The 25,240-nt window shown below is 41.0% G+C and overlaps 1 protein-coding gene across 6 annotated transcripts in view; it reads left to right on the top strand.

Moving 5' to 3' along the window:
* The window catches only part of ERC2 (ELKS/RAB6-interacting/CAST family member 2), a 670,240-nt gene that overhangs the window by 577,995 nt on the left and 67,005 nt on the right, over positions 1–25,240 (top strand). For all 6 annotated transcript variants that reach the window (XM_075833908.1, XM_075833906.1, XM_075833904.1 and 3 more), the window contains one exon: positions 20,176–20,241. In XM_075833908.1, the coding sequence (XP_075690023.1) occupies positions 20,176–20,202 (27 nt within the window). In that variant the 3' untranslated portion in view covers positions 20,203–20,241. The remainder of the gene's footprint in view (positions 1–20,175; positions 20,242–25,240) is intronic.

Genomic DNA, 25,240 nt, shown 5'->3' with positions numbered 1-25,240 from the left:
TCTACACGCTGCAGTATTTTTCGGGACTGAAATTGACCTGGGGTGCCTTTTTTAGAATCTGCAGCATGTTAATTTATCTTTCGTTTTTGCTAGCGAATTCTATCTGCCTAGTACAGATAAAAAAATCGCACCAAAATCTGCAGCATGAAAACGCACCGAAAAATGCATAAAAAAACCACACCATTAGGTGCGATTTTAGCTGCAGAATTATGTGCGTATATCTGCGGTTTTGATGCAGATTTTCTGCATCAAATTACGCAACATGTGCATTCAGCCTTAACAGATGTGATTTCAATATTTTTTTTATGCAGAGCTGTCATTTTTTGGGGGGAAATATCAAAAATAAATTTGGGAGATCACAACTGTGAAAAGCAGATGGTCTTACTCCAGACTCTTTAGAGAAGAAAATACCGCATAATCACTGTGAAGTACATTCAGTAAAATGGAAAGGATGTTCCTCGGTTTTGATCACAAAGATCCATTGAGATTGGACATTGACATCTTCATAAACATATTGCAGTGGCCAGTAATGCTTCTCCCTTCCATGTATAGCTTTCGAGTGCCCACATGGCAGATGTTGGAAATAAATTTCAGATCTTCCACTTGCTGGACTAGAGCAATTGATCATATATGTCTTCCATACCTACTGTGTTACTAATCTAGAATATGCTGGGAATCACACCCAAGCTAGAAACACATGTTTAAATGTTCTACATCTCTTTGAAAATTGCGGAAAAAAAATTCACGAGCGGATAATCGGTCAGATTTAAATGCTAGGGAGCGAGCCTGCACCATAATCGCATAATGTAAAAAAAGTGAAGTGAAAAGACACACGTCCATCAAGTTCAACCCTTCTCAAATCAATTATCCATCATTCAATGCTAAATTATTTATAACCCTCAATGCCAATCGACATGATATAAGTATCCAGCCATTTTTTGAATGCTGTCGTTGGTTCTGCCATTACTACCTCTTGTGGAAGGGCATGTCATAGCTTGACTACACGTACTGCAAAAAAAACTTTACGATATTGATGTCTAAATCACATTTCCTGCACACACAAAGTATGTCCCAAAGTCTTTTCTACAGATCTTGAAATTAATAAATTATGTGTCAGTTGTTTGGCTTGACCACACATACATGTATACATGTTAATAAGATCACCTCTAAGACATTTTTTTTTGTCCAAGCTAAACAAGCCCAATTTTTCTAGCCTCCATTAGAAGAGAGACCTCCTATTCCGTTTAATACTTTAGTCGCCAGCCTTTGAACTCTCTCCAGATCTCCTATATCCTTTATACAATGTGGAGACCAAAACTGACTGAGATGTGGTCTTACCAGGGTTTTAAAGAGGGGAAATATTAGATTTGGATAACAGATTTTTATTTTTCTTGTTATATACTCTAAAGGCTTTTGCAGCTGCTGCTTGACATTGAGTACTGCTGCTTAGCTTACCTGTAACCAGAATACACATATCCTTTTCCTGTTATCCCTAGTTTTCTTCCATTTAATGTATGTGCAGTAATGCTTTTACTATGACCCAGGTATACTACTTTACATTTATCAACAGTATATTTCATCTGCCACCTTCTTGCCCAGGGTGACAGCTTATCAAGGTCTTTTTGTAAAATGTCACAATCAAGTTGAATTTTAAGTATCCTACAAAGTTTTGTATTTTTAGTAACTGATACTTTACGTCACTTTTTCATTCCCATCCCATTTTTTATAGGAAAACCCCTTTACGGTGCCGGCTGTAGGAAACTAAAAACGTCCACATATACTTACAGTCTTGAAAATTACTGCTTCCCCTGCCACCATTCTTCTGTTTAGCTCGCCATGTAGTGATGTGACATCCACAACATGTAACCATGGAAGTCAATCATGGCATGGCCCTGTGGATGCAACTTTACAATGCCATGCCATTATATAATTGGCTGCTATATTTACGTGACATCACTATCGGCATTATAAACAGAGTTCTGGTAACGGGGGCAGTAAAACTTTTTTTCCCCTATAGAGTGCATAGTAAAGGGGTTTTCCAAAGTTCACCCCTTTAAGTTTTATTTACATAAGAAAGGACATCCCCTTTAAGGTTCCCGGAGAAGAAAGACTATTTATATATCTCCAACACATAAGAAACGCTTGCACATCATGTCTTCATATTCGGAGACTGATTAAACCTCATACCAATAAATATGTCTGCATTATTCTGGGTTTAGACAGCTACTACTATGTTTAGAAATCCTCGCTGCACCTTTCCCTAATGTTTCTTTGCTGATGCAGGTTGATCACAGACATAACAGACCTCATTGGAAATGACAGATATATTCATCTGTGTGCTAGGAAGCAATTATCTGCTTGTTAATATTGCGTTTTATTGTCGTGTGGTTTTATTGTGGATAAATATACAAAATGAACCTTCTGACTCAGTGGTTTAATGTGATCGTGGTCAAATCATCAGGGTGAGAAAACCATGTAGGAAAACAGTAAAACGCACTCAGAGCCTCCGAATGGCATCTGAGTGCCCCATGTAAAAATAAACTCCAGCAGCAAATAAAGGAGACGGAATGTGTCAGATCTTTGCCAAAACCCACTGAAATCTATTAATATGGTGCAACTTACCAAGAGTCATACTCGCAAAATGTGTAAGCTGCAATTCTCCTTATAAAGAGGTGTTAGAAGCTGCTGCAGAAACCAGATTAAGAAAAGCATTTAAGGTGAGCTGAAAAGTCTTCTTGTTAGAGGCCATCAGTCCCCGATCATGTGTCATGATATGAGGCATAAGGCCGAAGGTGACATGAGGTTTCCTGCACGCAAAAGTAGAGGCGGCTGAAATGTGTGAAGATATGTTAAATTATTTATAATAAGTATAATCATAGATGTCAAAATATATGTATGTGCTATATCTATCTATATGTATATGCATATAAATATATATATGTATATATATATATATATATATATATATAAAAAAGACACATACAGTTATACACACACTGAGTGGTTGCTTTATTAGATACATCTGACCTTTCACGATTGGAGCTTCCCCGTATGGAAATTAGACCCCGGAGTGCAGCATAAAATCAGGTGAACAAGTTTTCCGTGGATCAGTTTCAGAGTAAATCCACAGTAGAATGGGAAATTGACAACATTGTGATGTTTTCTCATGCAACGGTGCCGAGACTAAACCGAGAATGGTGTGATAAGGAAATACATCCAGCGAAAGGGGATTCTGTGGACGTTAACAACTCATTGTCTAAAAACGTCAGAGTAGGATGTCATGAATTGCTTTGACGAACAGGCACTGCACCCTACTGTATAAAGGTCGATCCAGAGGACTAAGGGTGTGCAGAAAAAAAACAAGCAGATTGCTGCTGAATACAACGCTGGTGCTTCAACTTATGTGTCCGAACACATAACTCGTCGTTCCTTATCACGAATGGGCTATAACTGCAGACAACCAGTTTACGTGTCATTGTTGTCTAAGGGTAACAGAGAGGTAAGACTCCAGTAGGCAAGAGAGCACAAAAATTGGAGCATTGATCAGTAGAAAAACATTGTCTGATCAGATGAATCCAGATTTCTGTCGCACCATGTTGATGGGAAGATCAGAATTTGGCGCAAGATGAACCTTTCCTGTCAGGTGTAAACAGTTCAGGCTGGTAGAGGTTGAGTAATAGTGTGCAGAATGTTGTTTTTTTGCACACCCTGGGTCCTCTCATACCTCTGGATGGACGTTTGTAAAGTAGGGCTTACCTAAGCATTGCGGCCGACCAAGTTCATCCTTCATGGCGGCTGTTTACCCTACTGCAGAAGGACACATTAGTGGCAACTGCGAGAAGCTATCCTGTCTGCATGGGCCAATATACCTGCAGGCTGAAGAAGGTCCAACATGATAATAGATGTGTGTCTCTAATAAAGTGACCATTCAGTGTATATATATATATATATATATATATATATATATATATACTCACCGATTATGCAGAGATACACAACCCTACATTGTCACATCTTCTCTCTCCCTTCAGAAGTAATCCATCACAAGTAGTGTCTTCAGGAAGTTCTTTCTCCTGTACCAACCTTTGGCATAGGAGAAGTTACATGTGGATGTACTTTTGGGTCATGTTGTGGGTAGTCCTTTTTTTAGGACCTCCGGGCCTGTTTAGAGGGTCATTGTTTAGGGAATTGTGGTTTGCATTTGCTAGAGAGAAACATTGTGGATGGCACTGTTATTTGGGGCATTATGGCTACCACTGTTATGAGTAACATTGTGGCTGGCAATATATGGGGGGTGTTGTTGCTGAAACTATATAGGTGGGCACTGTTTGCTCACACTGTTACAGGCACTGTTTGAGAGCAGTCATCTTTTGCCTGATCTGGGGCACAGTACTGTATAATACTAACCTATTTTTCAAGAGGAATGGGGAGGTTTATGTTATTTGCTAATTACTTAAAGCACCCCCGAACTCTACAAAGATGTTCTATAGCAGCTGCAGCCTGTAGTGCAAAGAACCTTGTAATACACACCTCAGCTATGTAAATCAGAAACCGCAGTTGGTTCACTTCCTAGTGTCCTGACTCCTAAAGAGTGTTTATTTTCTAGAGTCAGGAGGGGTGGTTCAGGAGGTATTTTTTTGGGATGCAATTACATCTTTCATAGATGATACTGTAATCTAAACGGAAATTGTCTGGGTGACGTGAGAGGTCGCTTAAAATACACATCCTCCCTGTTCCTCAAGAATGAGAAGATCTGTTGTGATTCAGTTTTCAGGGTGCCGCAGGTGCTAACTGAGCAGAGGTCTTTTAGTGTGACGGCAAAATAATGATTCTCTTTAAAGAGGACCTGTCACTAGGTCATTTAAGTTGAACTGGTTAACCGACCTTGATTTTATCCTTCTCCTGGAACACCCCCCCCCCCCCCCCCCCCCGTTGTGTTGGCTCTCTATAGGCTAATTTTCTGTAGTTAGCCAATGGGGTGGAGCTAGCTTCCCTCCTCTAATGCTTACCAATCAGCCCAAGGCAGCTTGAAGGTAGTTCACGCCCTGTTGGCTAGCTACAGCAAATAAGGATCCAACACAACAGTGGGCCTTATTTCTGGAATGGGGGGCGGGGATCCATGAAAAAAAAAAAACAGCACTGGAATCAGGGAGACAGTACTATTCAGGTCAGTAAACCACTTTATCTTATTTGCCTAGTGACAGATTCTCTTTAAGGAATTCTATAATAGTCAGTTAACAAGAGAGGGTGGATTGTCTAATTGGTTTCCATTTTCTCTGCAAAGCTTCTTATGGGTAACCCCAAAATACATGCAGGTCTTATCCATTGAGTTGTTTCAAGCAGAGATGGAGGCTTGAAGCCAATTGGCCCAGTGCCACCACCGTTCATTTTTTTTTAACGTTTTCAGATATTCATAGCCGTGCAGATTAAATAATTCTGGGGCCGTGAACTATTGACAGCAGTATTCCCCGAGCAGCGGCGTCCTAGACAATTATAGGCTCTCGGCTATTTGATGTGCAGGCACCGCTTGCTTTGTAGATGTCACAACATTTACACATCTCTTTCAATTCACATATTTTCCTTATTGCATCAAAGAAAACACAATATTTTCATTTCTATAATGCTGTATGTGCGAGATTCTCTTGTCAAAGTTTAGAACAACTGTATTCAACCTTTGTTAAATCTGTTTTTTATTAAGAAATCCAAAGCTTGAAATATTTGCAGATTTCAACTCTGATAACTCTTTTTTTTTTTAACCTTTGATCTAACTTATCCCAATCTGTCTATCAAACTGTGACATCTTAGAAGACAGGGAAAGCTGCTTTGGGTAATGTGTAAGGGGAAACAGTTTCTCACCTTTCCTTGATATAGACATATTCATAAAACACAGGTTTACATATAACTGTGGCCCTGTATACCTGTCCAGGAAACCATATACCATTTACTACTAGCAGTAGGAATGAGGGTGAGCTGCAATACCAGACACAGCCCAAAGACTAATGTGGTGCTGTTTTTGAAAACTGAGTAGGTCTCTTTCTCTAATCTCATGCAACCCCTTTTATCTGCCTCCTGATTCTTTAACTGTTTAGAAGGGATAAAGGGTCTGAGGGAGCAAACCATCACCAGGAGTGAGGCCATTTTTATTTTGTTACCCCTCCAGCCTCAACCTTCTAGATATATCCCTGCATCAAACATCATTAAGAACCTGTATTTCCTCCACTCACCGTACAGAGACATATTCTTCATGTGGAGGAGAAGAAGTCCTGAAAGAGGAGTGGGAAAGGACAATAGTAATGTGCTTTCAATGTCCTTGGCAGAGGCGTAGCTAGTTTCTCCAGCACCCAGGGCAAAGATTCAGTTTGGCGCCCCCCCCCAATCTCTTTCCCAACATCTCCTTCTCCCTCGCCATGCTTGTTTTCTCTACCACTCAATGATGTCATTTCTTTTCCACCTTTCTTTTTATGTAACTCGAGCATAAAAACATTTGTACATTTTACAAGCAATATAGTTTTATACACAACACCAGAACCAAGCTCATTACATATATACAGCACCAGAACCAAGCTCAGTACATAAATACAGCACCAGCACAAATACAGCTCAATTTAGTGCAACCCCTACCATATAAGTTTGCACTAATTTGTTTCCAGCTCCCAGCATGGCCCGAACAATGGTAAGGAGATGCTGTTTCACAAAAAAAAATCATATCATAATCATACCACCCATCGTCTCGCTGCAGATCATACAGTGACTTCAGTGCTGATTAGAGGCAGAATAAACATTTACATTAAGTGACTCACCGGTGACGTCTCAGATTCTAGTTATTTTTCTCCATCCGGTCCAGACCTCTTTGATGACTTCTCCCGGTCACAGGCCATTTCTGCAGTTTGCCACTCAGACGTCTTCAGCTTCTCACTTTTCCAACATTTCTACACCTATAAACAAAGATAAAGTTCTCATTATACCACACACTATGCCCCTAAATATAATAGCGCCATACACTGCACCTCTAATTATAATAGAACCATACACTGTGTCCCCCCCCACACACACACCGTGCCCCCTGTAGATAGTTCCTGCCATAGAGCCCCCTGTAGATAGTGCCCCCCATAGAGCCCCCTGTAGATAGTGCCCCTATATAGCCCACCACTATATATAGTGTCCCACAAATAGCTCCCCCTTTAGTGCTCCACAGATAGCCCACCCCTGTATATAGCCCCCCTGTAGATATAGCCCACCCCTGTATATAGTGCTCCACATATAGTCCACCCCTGTATATAGTGCTCCAGAGATAGCCTCCTGTATATAGTTCTCCACAGATAGCCCATCCCTGTATATAGCCCCCTGTAGATATAGCCCACCACTGTATATAGTGCTCCATAGATAGCCCACCCCTGTATATAGCCCCCCTGTAGATATAGCCCACCTCTGTATATAGTGCTCCACATATAGCCCACCCCCATATATAGCCCCCTGTAGATATAGCTCACCCCTGTATATAGTGCTCCACATATAGCCCACCCCAGTATATAGCCCCCCTGTAGATAGAGCCCTCCCCCGTAGATAAACCCCCCCATCCCCGTAGATAAAGCCACACACTTAATTATTATTACAATAAAATAACAAACTATTCAAACTCACCTTAATCCCGTTCCCACGCCACCCGGCAGCAATGGAGACATACTCTCTTCTGCGCAGATCTCCTGGGGTTGAACGAAGCATCTATGAAAGGCGCTGATGGCAGGGCAGAATGACTTTCCCTGTCATTCAGCGCCTTTCATCGACGCAAGCGGCGCAAAGTATCGCACCTCTTCACTCATAGAAAGGTGCTGAATGGCCGGGCACTGAACATACCCGGCCATTCATTGCTTCTAATTGTACCTGTGTCCTATAGATGCAGGTACAATTATAGTGCAGGAGGGGTTGGCGCTGGCGCCCCCTCTAAGTTGCGCCCTGGGTACATGCCCCGCCTGCCCCCCCCCTAGCTATGCCCCTGTCTTTGGGATGTTTATTAAGCTAGACTCACTAAAAAAAAGTATAACCAAAGAACATGGAGCTTCTCAACACAATGCTCGGTCAATAGCCTTGTGAAAACCCTGTATGATGGGAATCAGGACACTTAAAGGGGTTGTCTCACGAAGACAAACCCTTTTTAAAATGGAGGGGTAATATGGGGGGTAAGAGGGCGCATGGACAGGAGTTGTCTTTCTGGGACAACCTCTTAAAGTGTTTCCCTCATTGCTCTCTAACCATTGATGGCCTTTCCTTAGCTTCGTCTCATTTACTTGAACGGGACTAAATGGGATAAGCTGCAGTACCAGGTACAGCCGCCCATGTTAACGAGCCACTCTTTCTTAATTAAGGGGACACGGTGCTCGCAGGAACACTGCGGTCCCTTCATTGTGCTAATTACTGGAGGTCCAGTAGGTCAAACCCCTACTGATCAACATTGATGGCCTATCATAAGAATAAGGATCGATCGTAAGAATATCTTCACCTGTTAACATTATTTTACAACTCACATATAGAATCAATGTGTTACTGCCTGTATTTTAGTCTAGATCTGAATTCACAATTCCATAGACTTCACAGCAAAAATCTCCTAGCAAATTTGCCTTGCTTGTCCATTGTTTACACAGAGGCAAAAGTTTTGGATCATGCTACTCTATGCTTTTTAGTATAAACACGTATACATATAGATAGGTAGTGTGTTATACTGGAGTTCCTTGGGCCCACTTAAGGAAATTATTCTAAGGGACCCAGCCTACACCCATACAGAATCTTAGCATGCCCAGTTTTATTCTTAAACTTAGTTGTAAAACACACAGTCTAAACTGGCCTTAAGGGTAAGCGATTTGTGTGGTCGCACAGGGCATATCACCTAACCTTGCTGAGGGGGGGGGGGGGGGCACAAATATCTTGGCACCCGAGGCTTGCAATTACGACAAATCTTAATATTATATAGCTGTATTTTTCAAACATTGTATTTGAGTTTTAGATTACTTTCTTGTATGAAGCTGTTAATTGGGAACCATATGTCAGTATTGTTTGAGCACTGTATAGTGGTACTTACTTAGGCACTGTATGGCACTGCTATTGAGCCACAGTACAATATATTATTTTTGCAGAGTATGCTGCTGGCAGAATTGTATATGGCTCTAATAATTAGACCCTGTACGGTATGGTTATTTTTGCACCATATGCGGGTAGCTCCTATAGAAGGTACCGCACAGGGCACCAACCAATGTAAAGCTGGCCTTGTACACAGGACATATCTATAAGGTCTATTAGGTTATTTGTCAATCAATCTATAAGAAAAAGACTCTAGTACCAAGTGATTGGCTCCAACTTCAGCTTCAATGAGGCTGTCTTCCACTGGAAAATTCTGACAGAGTCTGACCCCTCCAAAAGGATCTTCTCGTACTTTGGTGCACCACGCTTAGGCTGGGTTCATACGAGCATGTTACGTCCGTAATGGACGGAACGTATTTCGGCCGCAAGTCCCAGACCGAACACAGTGCAGGGAGCCGGGCTCCTAGCATCATAGTTATATACGACGCTAGGAGTCCCTGCCTCGCTGCAGGACAACTGTCCCGTACTGTAATCATGTTTTCAGTATGGGACAGTAGTTCCACAGAGAGGCAGGGACTCCTAGCATCGTACATAACTATGATGCTAGGAGCCTGGCTCCCTGCAGTGTGTTCGGACCGGGACTTGCGGCCGAAATACGTTCCGTCCATTACGGACGTAATATGCTCGTGTGAACCCAACCTAAGAATGGACAGGGTTTGTTTGCATGGAAAATTTGCACAATCCAACATGAGTTTCAATGTAACTATTTTTACGTGCCGCACAATGTATACTTGCTTAACTCCCTTAGCAAAACTGTAGCCGTGATCCACCCAACAACAGCAATAAGTACAGTCTTGTTTACAGACATCCTATAAACTATCGCTTTACTGTCTGCTGTAGGACAGTGTGAAAAGTAAAGGGTTAAAGTTGGTTTTAAAGGTTTGCTTTGTAAACCTTTAATTACTTTTGAAGTGCCTCTTTTTATCTATTTTATAAGTGTATTTACGGGATTCCGCTTCCCACAGTACACGGCTACCCCTATACATTAATGTACAGTCTCAGGACACTTTATGGATTTGCAGAGAGTGTGGAATGTGTAATAATTTAATCCCACTCATAGATCCTTATTCACACATTCTCGAGGCTAGCAGATACATGTTTATTGAACTGTCACTAGCCACACAGAATATGGGCAGATCAGAAGATCCTACTATTCCCAGTTTTACTTAACCCTAGTTAAGACGCTAATTTAATGCATACGTGCACGTACATGAACGACATTCAGCTTGAGCTCTGTCAGGTACTGTCTATCTACAAAACACAAGATACCCCATGCAGCTTAACTCGTCACATTTCTACTGTTATACTATCAAAAAAGAATTTGGAGGCATCATCTCACTGAGCCAAGAATTTCACCGGCAGGTCGTTTAAAGTTATTGCCATGCAGTGTACAACCGGGCGCCTATGGCAGAAAGGCTTTCAATGGGAGAATTTACGAGAACGTTTTATGAATTGTAATGGGTCGGGATAAATCTTCACTTATTTCTCCATATTCTTCTTTTATTTGAGATTACTTTTATCTAGAACTTACTTAAACCTTCTTGCCCATGCCAAGCTTCTTCAATTCTTCTGGCAGTGAAGTGGTGATCTGCCAGGCTGTGCATTTTTTTGGAGGATTTTTCCCATGATTGGCAGTTTCTAGCTCAACATGTTTCAGGTCCTGTGGATATGCTATAAATGTCTTAGATAGAAATAAGTCTTTAAGGCGTTCACATTCTTATGCTTGGCAAGGCTATAACACCAATGCATACAGATGAAAGTATTGTTATAGAGTAATGATGTTGCTCAAATATTTTAAGAACTTTTTTTTTATGTTTTTACCCAATTTTTAGCAATGCAATTTGTTGCTTTAAGCTGTACCAAGTAAAAAAATCTAGAGACAAAGAAGAGACTGTGATCCAGCGCTTGTGCGTAAATAAAAGGAATCTAAGTTCCAATTTTATTGAAATTCGAGTTAAAAATATAAATTCAAAGTACTGAAGGGTTTATCGCAATTATATTTCACCTACGCATTTCAGACACGTGCAGTGTCCTTCATCATGGCATATGTAGAGCTGGAGGATTCCCCCCCCCCCTTTTCCCATACAGTCTTCTTGTCTAAGTAAAAAATCTCTTAGACACACAGCTTATTACATTTCATTATGCCCATTTTGTATTGCACCTGCTAATCCAGCGAGTCCAATGGATTCCTATATGTTGACAAGGGACCAAAATAGATACAGACGCACAGCATAGCCTTCACCTTAAACGGGTTGTTTGAGATTAGATAAAAGCGTCTGCTTTTTTCCTCAGAAACAGCATTACTCTTGCCCATCAGCTGTCCGGTACTGCCGCTCAACCCCATCCTTGGACAATAGTGGCCCAGTTTCAGTACAAAAAGTAGGCCTTTAAGCTGTCCATAAACAATGAGTGTTAGCAATATTGGCAGGATCTGCTAACAAATTACTCTCTAGGGTGGCAACTAGACAGTTCCCAGAAGTCTGCCCGTGAGGGAAGCATGGATCCACTTGTTTCCCCTCAATTTTACCTGAGCTGTATAGTATGTATGTATGTATGTATGTATGTATGTATGTATGTATGTATGTATGTATGTATGTATGTATAGTATGTATGTATGTATGTATGTATGTATAGTTGCCTTAAGACTAAGAAATGACAGATATGAAATGAATTCACATCCTTCACTTTTTGGTTGTACTTTCTATTGTATGTTTCTTCTGATAATAGGGCCCTTAAAATTTTTCATTACATCACATTTGCTGAGTAGTTTTTGAGATAGGACAAGGATCGGCTGTTCTGTAACTGCTGAAGATATATCCTGAGCCAACAAGAGGAAAATTAAATTAGAATGATTTAGAGAAAAATACTTTGTGTGTCTTTTCTGTTTCATTTGTAAATTCAGATAATCCAGTCCTGTCAACACGAGAGCTCAGAAGGGAAAAGCAGTGGGTATAATGTAGTGCACAATGCACTCCTCTTCTCTTTTTTAGATTAGTTACTGTTGAAATCAAGAATCAGTGCATAGCCCAATGCTGGGAAGAAGACTGGCACATCTGTTATAAGTCTTATTTTATATTAAGGTTCCAGGCATGGGTGAACACTATTTAAATCAGGGAGGTTGGCATATTAAAGGGGTTGTCTGGGCATTTTATATTGATAGCCTATCCTGAGGATAGGTCATCAATATCAGATTGGTGGGGATCCAACTCCTGGCACCTCCATCGATTAGCTGACTGAGGGGGCCCACAGCGACGAATGCCACGGTCTACTCATAGCTCTCCAGGTACAGCGCCGTACACATCTGTATGTGAATGGGACTAAGCTGCAATCACAGGCACAGACACTACAGATGCGCTGTGCCTGCTAAACATTGAAGAGGTGTGGCGTTCGTCGACGCAGCCTCTTCAGTCAGCTGATTGGTGGGGTGCTGGGAGTCGTATCCCCACCGATTTTGATATTGATGACCTATTCTAAGGATAGGGATAATACCCCTTTAACAGGGTATTCTGGTTTAGAAATCATGCCCCCCACTTTGGACCATCATTTAATATCTAGAATGGAGGGCATATTTCACTCTGGTGGTCCTGGTACATCTGTGCATTACATGGATACTCTATTGATATCAATGGCCACTGTGTAATCTGTCATTTCCCCTGTGGTGGCGCTGCAGGGAAACTGAATACTTGCTGACAAATTACCACATAGACTATGCAGCTGATTGATTGAAGTCCCGGAACATCCTGTGATCCGCTTATCAATGGAGGACTCTTCTAACAAAAAAAGAGATTGTACAAAGTGGACAATCCTTATAATCACCTTGGCCAATGCACGTGGCATTGGCCAGGCAATGAGTCACCATATCCAAGACCAATAAGATGTCAAATTGTACTTTGTTCCCTTTTGCACTGTTTGGGAATTTAAAAGAAGTATGCAACAGGCATAAAATAGTGAAGAAATGGAGAAGAAAAAGGGGGAAACAAACAAAAAACATTACAAAAATACAGAAAACCCATATTTACCTTAAAAAATGTAGGCAGTAGGAATTGATAGTTGTTATAATCAGAAGCAGCATTGAATACACAGGAACTTGAATTACATATTCTCCTGGGGAAGAGATGCACAAGGATGCACTATGGAAAGAAGTCACGCCGGTGGGGCAGTGTGATGCTCTGGGCAATGTTCTCCTGGGAAACCTCAGGTCCTGGCACCTACCGAACATTGTTGCAGACTAAATACACCCCTTCACGGAAACGGTATTCTCTAATGGCAGTGATCTCTTTCAGCAGGATAACGTGTCCCGCCACCCTGCAAAAGTTGTTCAGGGATGCTTTGAGGGTCGTGACAAAGAGTTCAAGGTGTAAACTTGGCCTCCAAAGTAACTAGATCACTCCAATCGAGCATCTATAGGTTGTGCTGGAAAACAAGTCTGATCCATGGAGGCCAGACCTCGCACCTTACCGGACATAAAGAATCTACTGCTAATGTTGTGGTGCCAGATACTACAGGACTCCTATGGAGGTCTTATGGAGTTCTTGCCTCGATACAACAGAGCTGTTTTGTCAGCATAAGGGGGACCTACACAATATAAGTCAGGTGGTTTTAATGTCATGCTTGATCGGGATAGAAAAACTTGAAAATAGTGCAATGAAAACCTAAGAAAAAACACAACTGTGCCCCACATTGTAAACACAACCCATAATTATTATTTAGGGACTAAATCGGAGCTGTAGGAATTCAGTGTGCCACCATACAAGGTGTCTAAATTCTAACAAAGCAGACCATGCGGTGTCAAAATGTAAATAAAAACTTCTCTATGCAACTTATCATAATTTTCGGGGAATCCATCTTGATTGATAGAACTCTTTGGCCAGCACCATTGAAATGTGGAAGTCCAAGAGTTCTTCTGTCTTCTACAACTTCTCAGCACAATTCTGAATAAACATATGTTTCAAATACAATGGGTTGTTTTTATCCGCTAGAGTTGATTTACTGATATCCTCATATCTTGGCCTTCTATTCAGTTCTTGTCTCATTATAGAAGGCTTAGTAAATATTGGATGAATAAGGGTGGGCAGAGAAATGTTCCAAAATAAAATGCAAAACAGAATTTGGATTAGAAGCGGAGAAGTATCATCCACTGATTATTAGGGAATGTTTTGGGGATTTTTTTCTTGTTATTTTAAAGGTCTCACTTGTGGGATAACTGAGCAGTGAGAAAGTGCTACATTTATTTTAACCTTTTGAACCTTTCTTTCCTCCAGAAGACACCCACTGAGGAACAGGCCACAGGACTTAGTCAAGCAAGAACTGGATTAACTTTGTGAAAAATAAATATATATTGGCTCGGAAAAAGTTTTAGGAATAGGATGTTGTTCTAAGCGATATTATATCAATTCACGTTGTCTAATGTTTTAGTCTTGTTCCATGTGGCTTTGTGGAACTATTTCTAAACTTGATGTGAAAGCCGGGCTCTGAATAGATATGTACTGAGAGGCTGAGATGGTTACAAGCTAGCTTTATTGAGTGGAAACAGAATTTTACCAGTAATTAGGGGGAACATATTTTCACAAGGTGGGAATATTGCATCAACTCTTTATGAAAATTTTGTTTATGGATTGTCATTCTTCTTTGACTTTTAGACTAAATTCATACAGTTTTTGGTGTTTACGTTCGGCACGATCATTTCAAACAGTGACGACAAATGTATAGACAGTCATATGACAGGCAACTGCATGCCTTTACAGTTGCATACGTCTGCCATTGACTGCTATTAAAAAAATGATCTACCTTTTTTGTATGCAGTTGTCTTGAAAGTAATGTTGATTATGCATTTTAATACAGTTGTGTCATAACATTAAAATCACCCGCCTAATATTGTGTAGGTCCCTCTTGTGACGTCGAGGCATGGGCTTCACAAAATCTCTGAAGGTGTTCTGTGGTATCTGGCACCGTCTTGGCAGCAGATCCTTTCTAGTACTGTAAATTGTGAGGCGCGGCCTCAATGGATCGGACTTGTTTTTCTAGCACATCCCACAGACGATCGATAGGATTGAGATCTGGGGAATTTGGAGGCCAAGTAATCACCTTGAACTCTTTGTCATGTTCCTCAAACCATTCCTGAACAATTTTTTCAGTGAGGCAGGACACATTATCCTGCTATAAGAGGCCACTGCCGTTAAGAAATAATGTTGCCATGTACTTGATCTACTGTACAACAATGTTTAGGTAAGTGGCACGTGTCAACTTAACATTCAAGCGAATGCCATGACCCCAGTTTTCCCGGCAGTACATTACCCGCCGGCTTGCCTTCTTCCCATAGTTCATCTTGGTGCCATCTCTTCCCCAGGTAAGCAAGGCGCACACACCCGGCCATTTACATGATGTAACAGAAAGCGTGATTAATCAAACAAGCCACGTTTTTTTATTGCTCCATAGTCCAGTTCTAAAGCTCACATGCCCATTTTTGGCACTTTCGGCACTGACTGTTCACTTGCTACCTGATATATCCCAGCCCTTGACAAGCGCCATTGTAACTAGATAATCAATGTTATTCACTTCACCTTTTAGTAGTTTTAATGCTATGGTTAATTGGTTTATATTACATTGTATGCTCATAGTTGTATGTACTGTATTACACTGTATGTCCATAGTTATATGTATTACACTGTATGCCCATAGTTGTCTGTATTACACTGTATGTCTATAGTTATATGTATTACACTGTATTTCCATAGTTATATGTATTACACTGTATGTCCATAGTTATATGTATTACACCGTATGTCCATAGTTATATGTAGTACTGTATGTCCATAGTTATTAGTATTATACTGTATGTCCATAGTTATATGTACTGTATTACACTGTATGTCCATAGTTATATGTATTACACTGTATGTCCATAGTTATTAGTATTACACTGTATGTCCATAGTTATTAGTATTATACTGTATGTCCATAGTTATATGTATTATACTGTATGTCCATAGTTATTAGTATTACACTGTATGTCCATAGTTATATGTATTACACTGTATGTCCATAGTTATTAGTATTACACTGTATGTCCATAGCTATATGTACTGTATTACACTGTATGTCCATAGTTATTAGTATTACACTGTATGTCCATAGTTATATGTACTGTATTACACTGTATGTCCATAGTTATATGTATTACACTGTATGTCCATAGTTATTAGTATTACACTATGTCCTTAGTTATATGTACTGTATTACACTGTATGTCCATAGTTATTAGTATTACACTGTATGTCCATAGTTATATGTATTACACTGTATGTCCATAGTTATTAGTATTACACTGTATGTCCATAGTTATATGTATTACACTGTATGTCCATAGTTATTAGTATTACACTGTATGTCCATAGTTATATGTACTGTATTACACTGTATGTCCATAGTTATTAGTATTACACTGTATGTCCATAGTTATATGTCCTGTATTACACTGTATGTTCATAGTTATACAGTATGTATTACACAATATGTACATAGTTATATGTACTGTATTAGACTGTATTCCCATAGTTATATATACGGTTTTACACTGTATGTTCATAGTTATTTGTATTACACTGTATGTCCATAGTTATATGTACTGGCTTACACTGTATGTCCATAGTTATATGTACTGTATTACACTGTATGTTCATAGTTATACAGTATGTATTACACAGTAGGTACATAGTTATATTTTTATTACACTGCATGCGTATAGCTATGTATATTCGATAGTTATGTGTATTACTTTGCTTTCTAGGAGAGGTCTCTATATTAATTATGGTAATAATTTACTTACCATTGTATCCCTCATTTGCCTTGAAAAAATAACTTGTCATGCTTTACAGCAATTTTACCTTTTGAAAGGCTCGGTGATCAGAACCAGCCAGCGTTCTGTACTTGTATGGGATTTGCACATGTGAGATTCTATCCCCCTCACTGCTGGATTGTCAGAATATTCCACTTCAGTAGAGAGCCTGCTGACATACTTCCCTAACATCTGTTTTTTAATAATCAGTGACATGAGGGAGCCGTTGTGTGTGAGCAGCAGTAACACTAGTGGTACTGGCGGCAGATCGACAGAGACTCCAGTTACTGTCTCTTTCAATCATAATTAATAACTGCACAGCGTAGTTAGTGGTTGGGTTTCGTGCAGCGCCAATCTCACAATATACTATGTTGTGCGGTATCATATACAGCGGTAGGTCAGACAGGATGACAATATTTCTATATTACAGGGATATTTTCACTATTATGTTGAGATATAATTTTCAGACAGTGGACTTTCCAAGTTGTGTTTAAATCCCATTTTAATCTTTCCTTCCAGAATTCCATAAAGTGCAGCACAGTTTCAAGAACTCTCCTTTCAGTACTGTTCATCCCAATCCCCCTTTCAGGGGCACACCTTCCATAGAGACAGGGCACAAGACTATGGGGCCCATGGTGGGAGGGGTCCGGCATTGAACTGCTTTGCCACTATTATTGTAGCTACCTAGGGGGAACTCCCTGCATACAATTTAAAGGGCTTAGCTGCAATACCAGGCACAGCCCATGGACAGGAGTGGTGCTGTTTCTGGAAGAAAAAAAAGCTGACATTTTCTTCTAATCTCAGACAACCCCTTTAACACTTGCATAGGTGTAGTACATTTGAATAATGAATAGTAGAAAATGTGTCTCGTTATGAATTTTACTATGGGGCCCAATTTTTTCTGTGTTTGTCTCTGTTTCTGCACGTGAATGGAATAATAAACATACTCAGGCAGAGCAGAAGACGTGAAGAAAAGGCTGGAGATGTTTGTCATGTAGAATGTATGGAAAACTGTGTGACAATACCGGTCAGCAGCATGATATAGCTGCTACTAGTGTCTATTACCCACCATCTCTTACCTGACAAGCCGAACAGTGGGCTAGGTAGAGTAGGGGGTTGCCTAGGGCACCATTAATGGGGGGGGGGAGGGGAGGGGGGCATGATTTATGGAATTAAAAAAATCTACAAGATATATCCCCAAGTTTCAAAGTACAACTATTAGATAAAATGTCAGAGTTCTGATGCCACATGCCAGGTGCCCACTGTATTCTGAAACCCCTGCGTTGTGCACCAAGAGAGCTTGTAGCGCCCCTGCCGACCAGGATGAGCACGTAATAGAACATGACTTAGTAGAAAGTGAAATTGGCAAATAATTTTAATGCAGATTATTGCAGTTGGAAATATTTTTAGTAATATCTTTAGAAAACAATATAAAGTAGATGCCCAACTTCTGTATTCTATAAGAAACTGCATTCATAACTTGGGGGTTGGGGGCCACCAATGTGAGCGCAGTATGTTCTCTGTAGAGAAGTGTGGAATATGTAGATGATCAATAGATATAGAAAATTAAATAAACAGGGATTTGTAAGTATGGCTTAAGTCTGAAGGGAAGGATGGAAGGAAGGAAGGAGAGGCAGCCTGCAGCTTTAAGACAGTCTAGCAGCTCTGGTTTACAAGCGTTTTATCTCCACTCTGGGTTCTATGGTAATACCATTAACTAAAACAGTAACTAGACCCGTGTTAGGCGTCCTAGTTAAATATCTTGTTAGTCTAAATGATTTCACAAAAATATATATTGTGTGATGACACTATTTCAGTGCACATCATATAGTGATATAGGGCAAAATCATATCAGAGTATATAATGGTGCATGGACTTTTTAACCTGCATGGAAAATATGAAACTTTGTAAATACTTTGCATTACTTACCATGTACTGATCTCAAATAACAGTCTTTATTATTGCCCAGAACTTCCTCCACAATTCTACTGGTTTTTGGAAACCGTCAACAACCGCGATAGTTCGGCTGAGAGCTATTGTAAAGAGGACTTTTCACTAGGTCGTATGAGTTGAACTGGTTAACTGACCTGAATAGCGATCTCACTGATTTCAGCACTGTGTTTTGTTTTTTTATGGACCCCTCCCATTCCAGATATATGGCTCACTATATGCTAATTTTCTGAAGTTAACCAACAGGGTGGAGCTAGCTTCCTTCCTCTGGTGTTGACCAATCAGCACGAGGCAGCCTGAGGGTAGTTCACGGCCTTTTGGATAACTACAGTAATTTTGCATATACGGAGCTAACACGACAGCGCCATTGAGGTCAGTTAACCAGCTCAAATTATATGACCTAGAGACAAGTAATCTTTAAGTGTATGGGCACCTTTAGTTCTTCCTACATCAGATTACTATATGCAAATCATGGTGTAATGATGACATTTACCAGAATGCAAATCACCAGAGAGAACCATTTGCAGGCATTGCGATAGCATGAAATGCTGGAAGATTTCAGCTCTGAAGCCTGCAGTATTATGAATGCAGAATCTGTGAATGTTTAACTGACAAAAGATGATATTGTGTTAAACCTGATACTATTGTAGGGGGTTTAATTTATTAAAACTCCTTTTATAGGACTTTTTTTGTGCGTATTTATACCATTGACACCACTAAATGTTTTACCTTTTTAAAATAGTTGGGAAAGAGAAGTGAAATGGCACATCTGTATTCTCCATCAGATGGGCCCCAGCTTAAATAGTCCACTGGGATCAAGGCAGGGCATTGCTCATTAAACATAAGCTGGAATGGAGAATGAAGGTTAAGTGTTTGTCAATGAGATCTTTATTACAAGGCTGCCCCTTTCTTCACAAAATAATCTTCCCCTTGCCCTGCAGCAGATATACAACAAAGGAAACCTTTGCCTATAATGTGCATGTTAAGTATTTTCTTTATTTTTGGGCAGGTGTTTTTTATGTTGTATCCAGTTGATGTCAAATAAACATGTTTGAAGCCGGGTCTGTAGTTTCAAAACACTATCAATCTTGGGAATGGGGTAACTAAAAAATGTTCTGTTTGTGTTGGGTATGAGACGGGAATGCCTTGTTTAGTTACTAACCATTGTAGCACAATGGCTTTTTGTTTGTTTGTAATGTATCTTTCTTCTCTGCATTCCTCTGCTAACACCTTGGTGGATCTTCAAATGAATCATCCAGGATGACGAGGAGGGGATATGGGCATAACAGCTCCAGCAAACCAAAGTTCCAGTTTTATTTTGTTGGGTAAGGAACATTTTTAGTATACACATTGTACGTATGTGTCAGTGAAATTATGCCACTTTTTATGGATAAGGCCTCATGCACATAGCAGAGCTGTTTACATGGAGCCTATATGGTTCCATACTATGGAATTGTAGGTATTCCATGTGCTGCCATATGGCGCTTTCATACAGCATTAGAGTACGGAAGTATTTAAGGGTATAAAAGTAACCAATGGGTGTGTCTGTGTCTTCTCTCCGATGCATCGATATCCTGATTTGGACTCCGAGGCTGGATTCTTAGAGTACCTTTAACAATCCTAAACCCAGGCTACTCTGACATGGGAAAATACCTCAGTAATTCGGCATCCGATATAACATGTGAAATTTTTTATCTCCCAGATTGAATCAATGAGGAAAAAGAAACCTCCATATCCATTTCTAATCAAAGGCATATGGCGGTACAATATGGGTCCATAGATTTCTATGGTTACTGTATTATGGGTCCGTACAGCTCGGAACCTATACGGAGCAGAAATATGGTTGTGTGCATAAGGCCTAAGTTCAACAAGTATGTGTTCTCAGTTAGATAATGTTTTTATATCTGTCTTATGACTTTTCGATATTTATTATGTTATATGACTCTTTTCCTTCATGCTAAGCATTAGTTGGACGAGTATAGAAACATTTGTATTGGTTATAACCCATGCAAGTATTTATTTAGCAATCCTCTACCAGCAGTCTCCCATTTGTTGATGACATTGATGGGTGTCCTTGACCCTAACAATACCTTTTATTAAAGAGGTCACAGGACCTGCTAAATGGATAAATCCCATAGTTTCTGACGGCTCTAATCTGATATATCAATAATTCAGGTTCTCATATGGATCATGCATCCAGCCATGTACCAAGTAAAGAAAGCCCTTGGTTAAGGGCTGATTTTTTTCCTTATTAACCCTATAACATGTCATTTAGTGCAGTTGCACACGACCGAGATTGGGCCGTGAAAACCGGTCCGAGTATTGGCTGGATTTACCAGGCCCGACCACGGTACAGGTGAACGGGACTCCTGGCATCATAGACATTTATGATGCTAGGAGTCCCTGCCTCCCCACGGAGCTGCTGTTCCGTACTGTATAATTTTGTTCGGTATCCGGGTGCGTTCACATATGTCCGTTGCATCAGCATCAGTTTTTTTGTATCTCAGTGATTACAACTGATGCAAAAACTGATGCAAAAATGTATCAGTTGCCATCAGGCTTTTTCAAGATTTTTACTACAAAACCATCAGTTGTCATTAGTTGTCATTAGTTGTCGTTAGTTGTCATCAGTTTTTACCATCCGTTTTTAACATCAGTCTTTACCACAATGGTCCACAAAATGGTAGTCCAGGCTCTGAAAATTTGTCCCTGTATATTGTGCCACACAACCCCTGTAGATAATACCGCAGTGCACTCTGTAGATAGTGCCACACACCCCCTGTATATAGTGCCACACCCCCCTGTGGCTAATTTCGCAGTGCCCGCTGTATATAGTGCCACACCCCCTGTAGATAATGACACGGTTCCCTCTGTAGATAGTGCCACACCCCCTGTGAATACCGCAGTGCCCTCTGTTGATAGTGCCACCCCCTCTGTATATAGTGCCACACACACCTCTGTAGATAATACCGCAGTGCCCTCTATAGATAGGGCCACACCCCCCGTTATATAGTGCCATACCCCCACAGTATATAGTGCCACACATGCCCCTGTAGATAATGCCGTAATGCCCTCTATATAATGCCACAGTACCCCCTGTAGATAATGTCACACTGCCCCTCTGTAAATAGCGCCACACAGCTCCCTTGTAGTTAGCTCCACACAACCCCCTTGTAATTAGCGCCACACAGCCCCCTTGTAGTTAGCGCCACACAGCCACCTTGTAGTTAGCGCCACACAGCCCCCTTGTAGGTAGCGCCACACAGCCCCCATATAGGTAGCGCCACACAGGCCCCTTTGTAGGCAGCGCCACACAGCCCACAGCCCTCTTGTAGGTAGTGCCACAGAGCCCTCTTGTAGGTAGCACCACACAGCCCCCTTGTAGGTAGCACCATACAACACAGCTCTCTTGTAGGTAGTGCCATACAACACAGCCCCCTTGTAGGTAGCGCCACACAGCCCACAGCCCCCTTGTAGGTAGTGCCACACAGCCCACAGCCCCCTTGTAGGTAGTGCCACACAGTCCCATTGAAGGTAGTGCCACACAGGCCATTGTCCCCTTGCAGATAGTGCCACACAGCCCCAATGTAGATAGCACCCCCTCCCTCTTCCTGCAGATAGCCTGTAGCTCCCTGAATGAGCGAAATACCCCTTTGGCTGGGGATTCTGTGCCTGGAGCGCTCCCCTTCATGTCTCTGTCCATATATGGACAGTGACATCAGGGGCAACTCCTGAAGCGGAATCCCCGTACACAGCATTGTCGACGCTGTGACCGGGGATTCCACTCCAGGAGAAGCCCCTGTCGTCCGTGTCCATTTATGAACAGTGACGTCACTGGCTTATCTTGGAGTGGAATCCCCGGTCACAGAGTCGACAACGCTGTGGATGGAGATTCCGCTTCAGGAGTTTCCCCTGATGTCACTGTCCATATATGGACAGAGACATCAAGCGGAGTGCTCCAGGAGCAGAATCCCTGGCCACACAGGGATTCCGCTCCTTCAGGGAGCTACAGTGGCGCTGGTAGATAGCAGAGCAGGGAGAAACATATGTGAACGGCCCCTTAAACAGCAGTTCTGTGAGGAGGTAGAGACTCCTATCATCATAAATGTCTATGATGGCAGGAGTCCCGTTCACCTGTACCACGGTCGGGCCTGGAAATCCGTCCGACACACGGACCATTTTTTCACGACCCGAACTCGGTCATGTGCAAGAGGTGTAAGGAGTATAAGTAAATTAGTAGGAATGTTAATATGTCATTGGTATTATCGTCATTAAAGTTAGACCACTTACCTTAGCTACAAATTTAAAAAGGTATTCCCAAATCTAAATGACTAGATACAGCCCACCTCCTGCTTGCCTTCAAGGATGACCAAATCCTAATGGAAGTTGCATGCTAGTTTGGAGTACCATGTCATCAAAAAGACAAATAATACAGTTAATGGTTTTCTTTTTCCCATTTGGTTATATTTGGTTGATATATTATTTGAGATAATATCGGAAAAAACCTGCAGGTCCCCTTTAAAACATGTCACTCAATGTTTTTCCAATGTTCTTAAGTGAGTTTTCTTTTAAACCAAAGTAGAGACAAGAGCTGGAGTTCTGAACATCTGTTGAAAGCCTTTCCTTCCTTTCATGTTGTTTGCAGTGAGCTATAGGTAAACTTTACTCGGGAGAACAATCTCATACAAATTGTGGTTTAATGGCCCTGTTTTACAGCCTAGTCTCACTCACAGTCATCTGTTAGATTTTTCAGCTCCTTTCGGAGGGTACTGGTCGTTTATCTGTGTTTGCTTGTTTTTCGATGAATGGTTTTCTTGAAAATAGTCATCATGTACCTTGCTATGTATATGGTAGTGTTCAACTGAATTTGGTATCTATAATAAATGGAAAGGCCATTTTAACCTGGAGTTTTTTAATCATCCTGAATATTTGGGACCCAAAGGGAATGTGGGGGAAGTGATGAGTTAATGTGTTCTGAGCATGAGAGCCATAATGAGACTTTACCCATAATATATTCCACAAACATAATACTATTGGCAATTATGACTCTTTAAGTCCTTATATACTGTGGTTTTGATGTAAATTCACATGCTTGAGAAAAGGTCCCGTTGGACTGAAACGTCGCACCTGTGGGTGAATAAATTTACATTTATTTTGGATGTGCTGCCTGTTTGTGGATTCAATTCATGGGACTTTGGATCAGGTTCCTTTGAGGCTTGCAGCCAATATTTCATATTTTGCTCTGTTTCTCCAGTGCTGTGATAACCTCTCCTTCTTTTACATGTCATTTTATAAGACATGGTTGCAGAGTCTGACTGGTGGCCATGGGTGAGAACATTGTTGAATGATAGGGTTAAGGCCCTATTACACGGGCCAAATGCTTATTCATAAGCGATCATTGGTCCTTGTGAATGGAGCAAACGAGCGCCAATCAACGAGCTGTCTCGTCGATAGGTGCTTGTTTTTACACCCCATAGCGGGCCATGTAAGAGGACCCCTTCTTTAGAATCAATCAGGAATGTGCCATATTTCACAGTAGGAAGCAGATGAGCATGTCATTGATGCCGATTTAGGGCTAAGGGTACTATTACATGGCATAGCGTGGCATCGTCAATCATGAGCAAGGGGGAGGAGATGGGCAGATGTCGTGACCAGAAGCATGTGCTGGGATTTTGTCCACCGAAGAGGCACTTACACTTTATTTCAATATGCAAATGAGGTTGGATTATCTCTGCAAAGAAGATGATAGGAAGCCATACAAAGATATGTTGGCGCATGGTTTTGAAAAGCCTGCCAAACGCTGGTTCTCATTTTGTAGGCAAAATTGAGCTGACAGATTCCCTTTAAGACTTCCTACAAGCTGGATCTCCGCAAGGAGAATCAGTACCTTCCAACAGCTGCAGAGAAACTAGGCGGTCACAGTGCACATGCATGTCCACCAGCCCTGATCACCACTGGTGGATGATTCTACTGGAAACACTAAAATAGCAAATAGACTGTCCTTAAAGCTTTTTGCCACATTGCATAGTCACAGTGGCATCTTCTGCCCAAGGAGAACGGATCTAAAGGTAATGTTTGCGATAAGACTACTCCTTTAACTAGTGAATCTAAAGTTTCTCAGTAGGTTTACTTGGGGTTCTGTGGAAAACGACTGATATCCCAGCATGTTATATCGAATAATTCAGCTCTTCTGAGACATTTGATATTCGAATATCTGAAAATACGAATACAAATCCTTAGAGAGTTTATTGGAGAAATACTTTATTGTCTATACATGAATTTTGAATATGTAACCCACAGATTTCCTTAGACAGTGGATGGAAG

This window comes from Rhinoderma darwinii, chromosome 7, assembly GCF_050947455.1.
Source record: "Rhinoderma darwinii isolate aRhiDar2 chromosome 7, aRhiDar2.hap1, whole genome shotgun sequence".
Classification (NCBI taxonomy): Eukaryota; Metazoa; Chordata; class Amphibia; order Anura; family Rhinodermatidae; genus Rhinoderma; species Rhinoderma darwinii.
The sequence above is the reverse complement of the archived record's forward strand: the minus strand, read 5'-3'. Positions and strand labels throughout refer to the sequence as shown.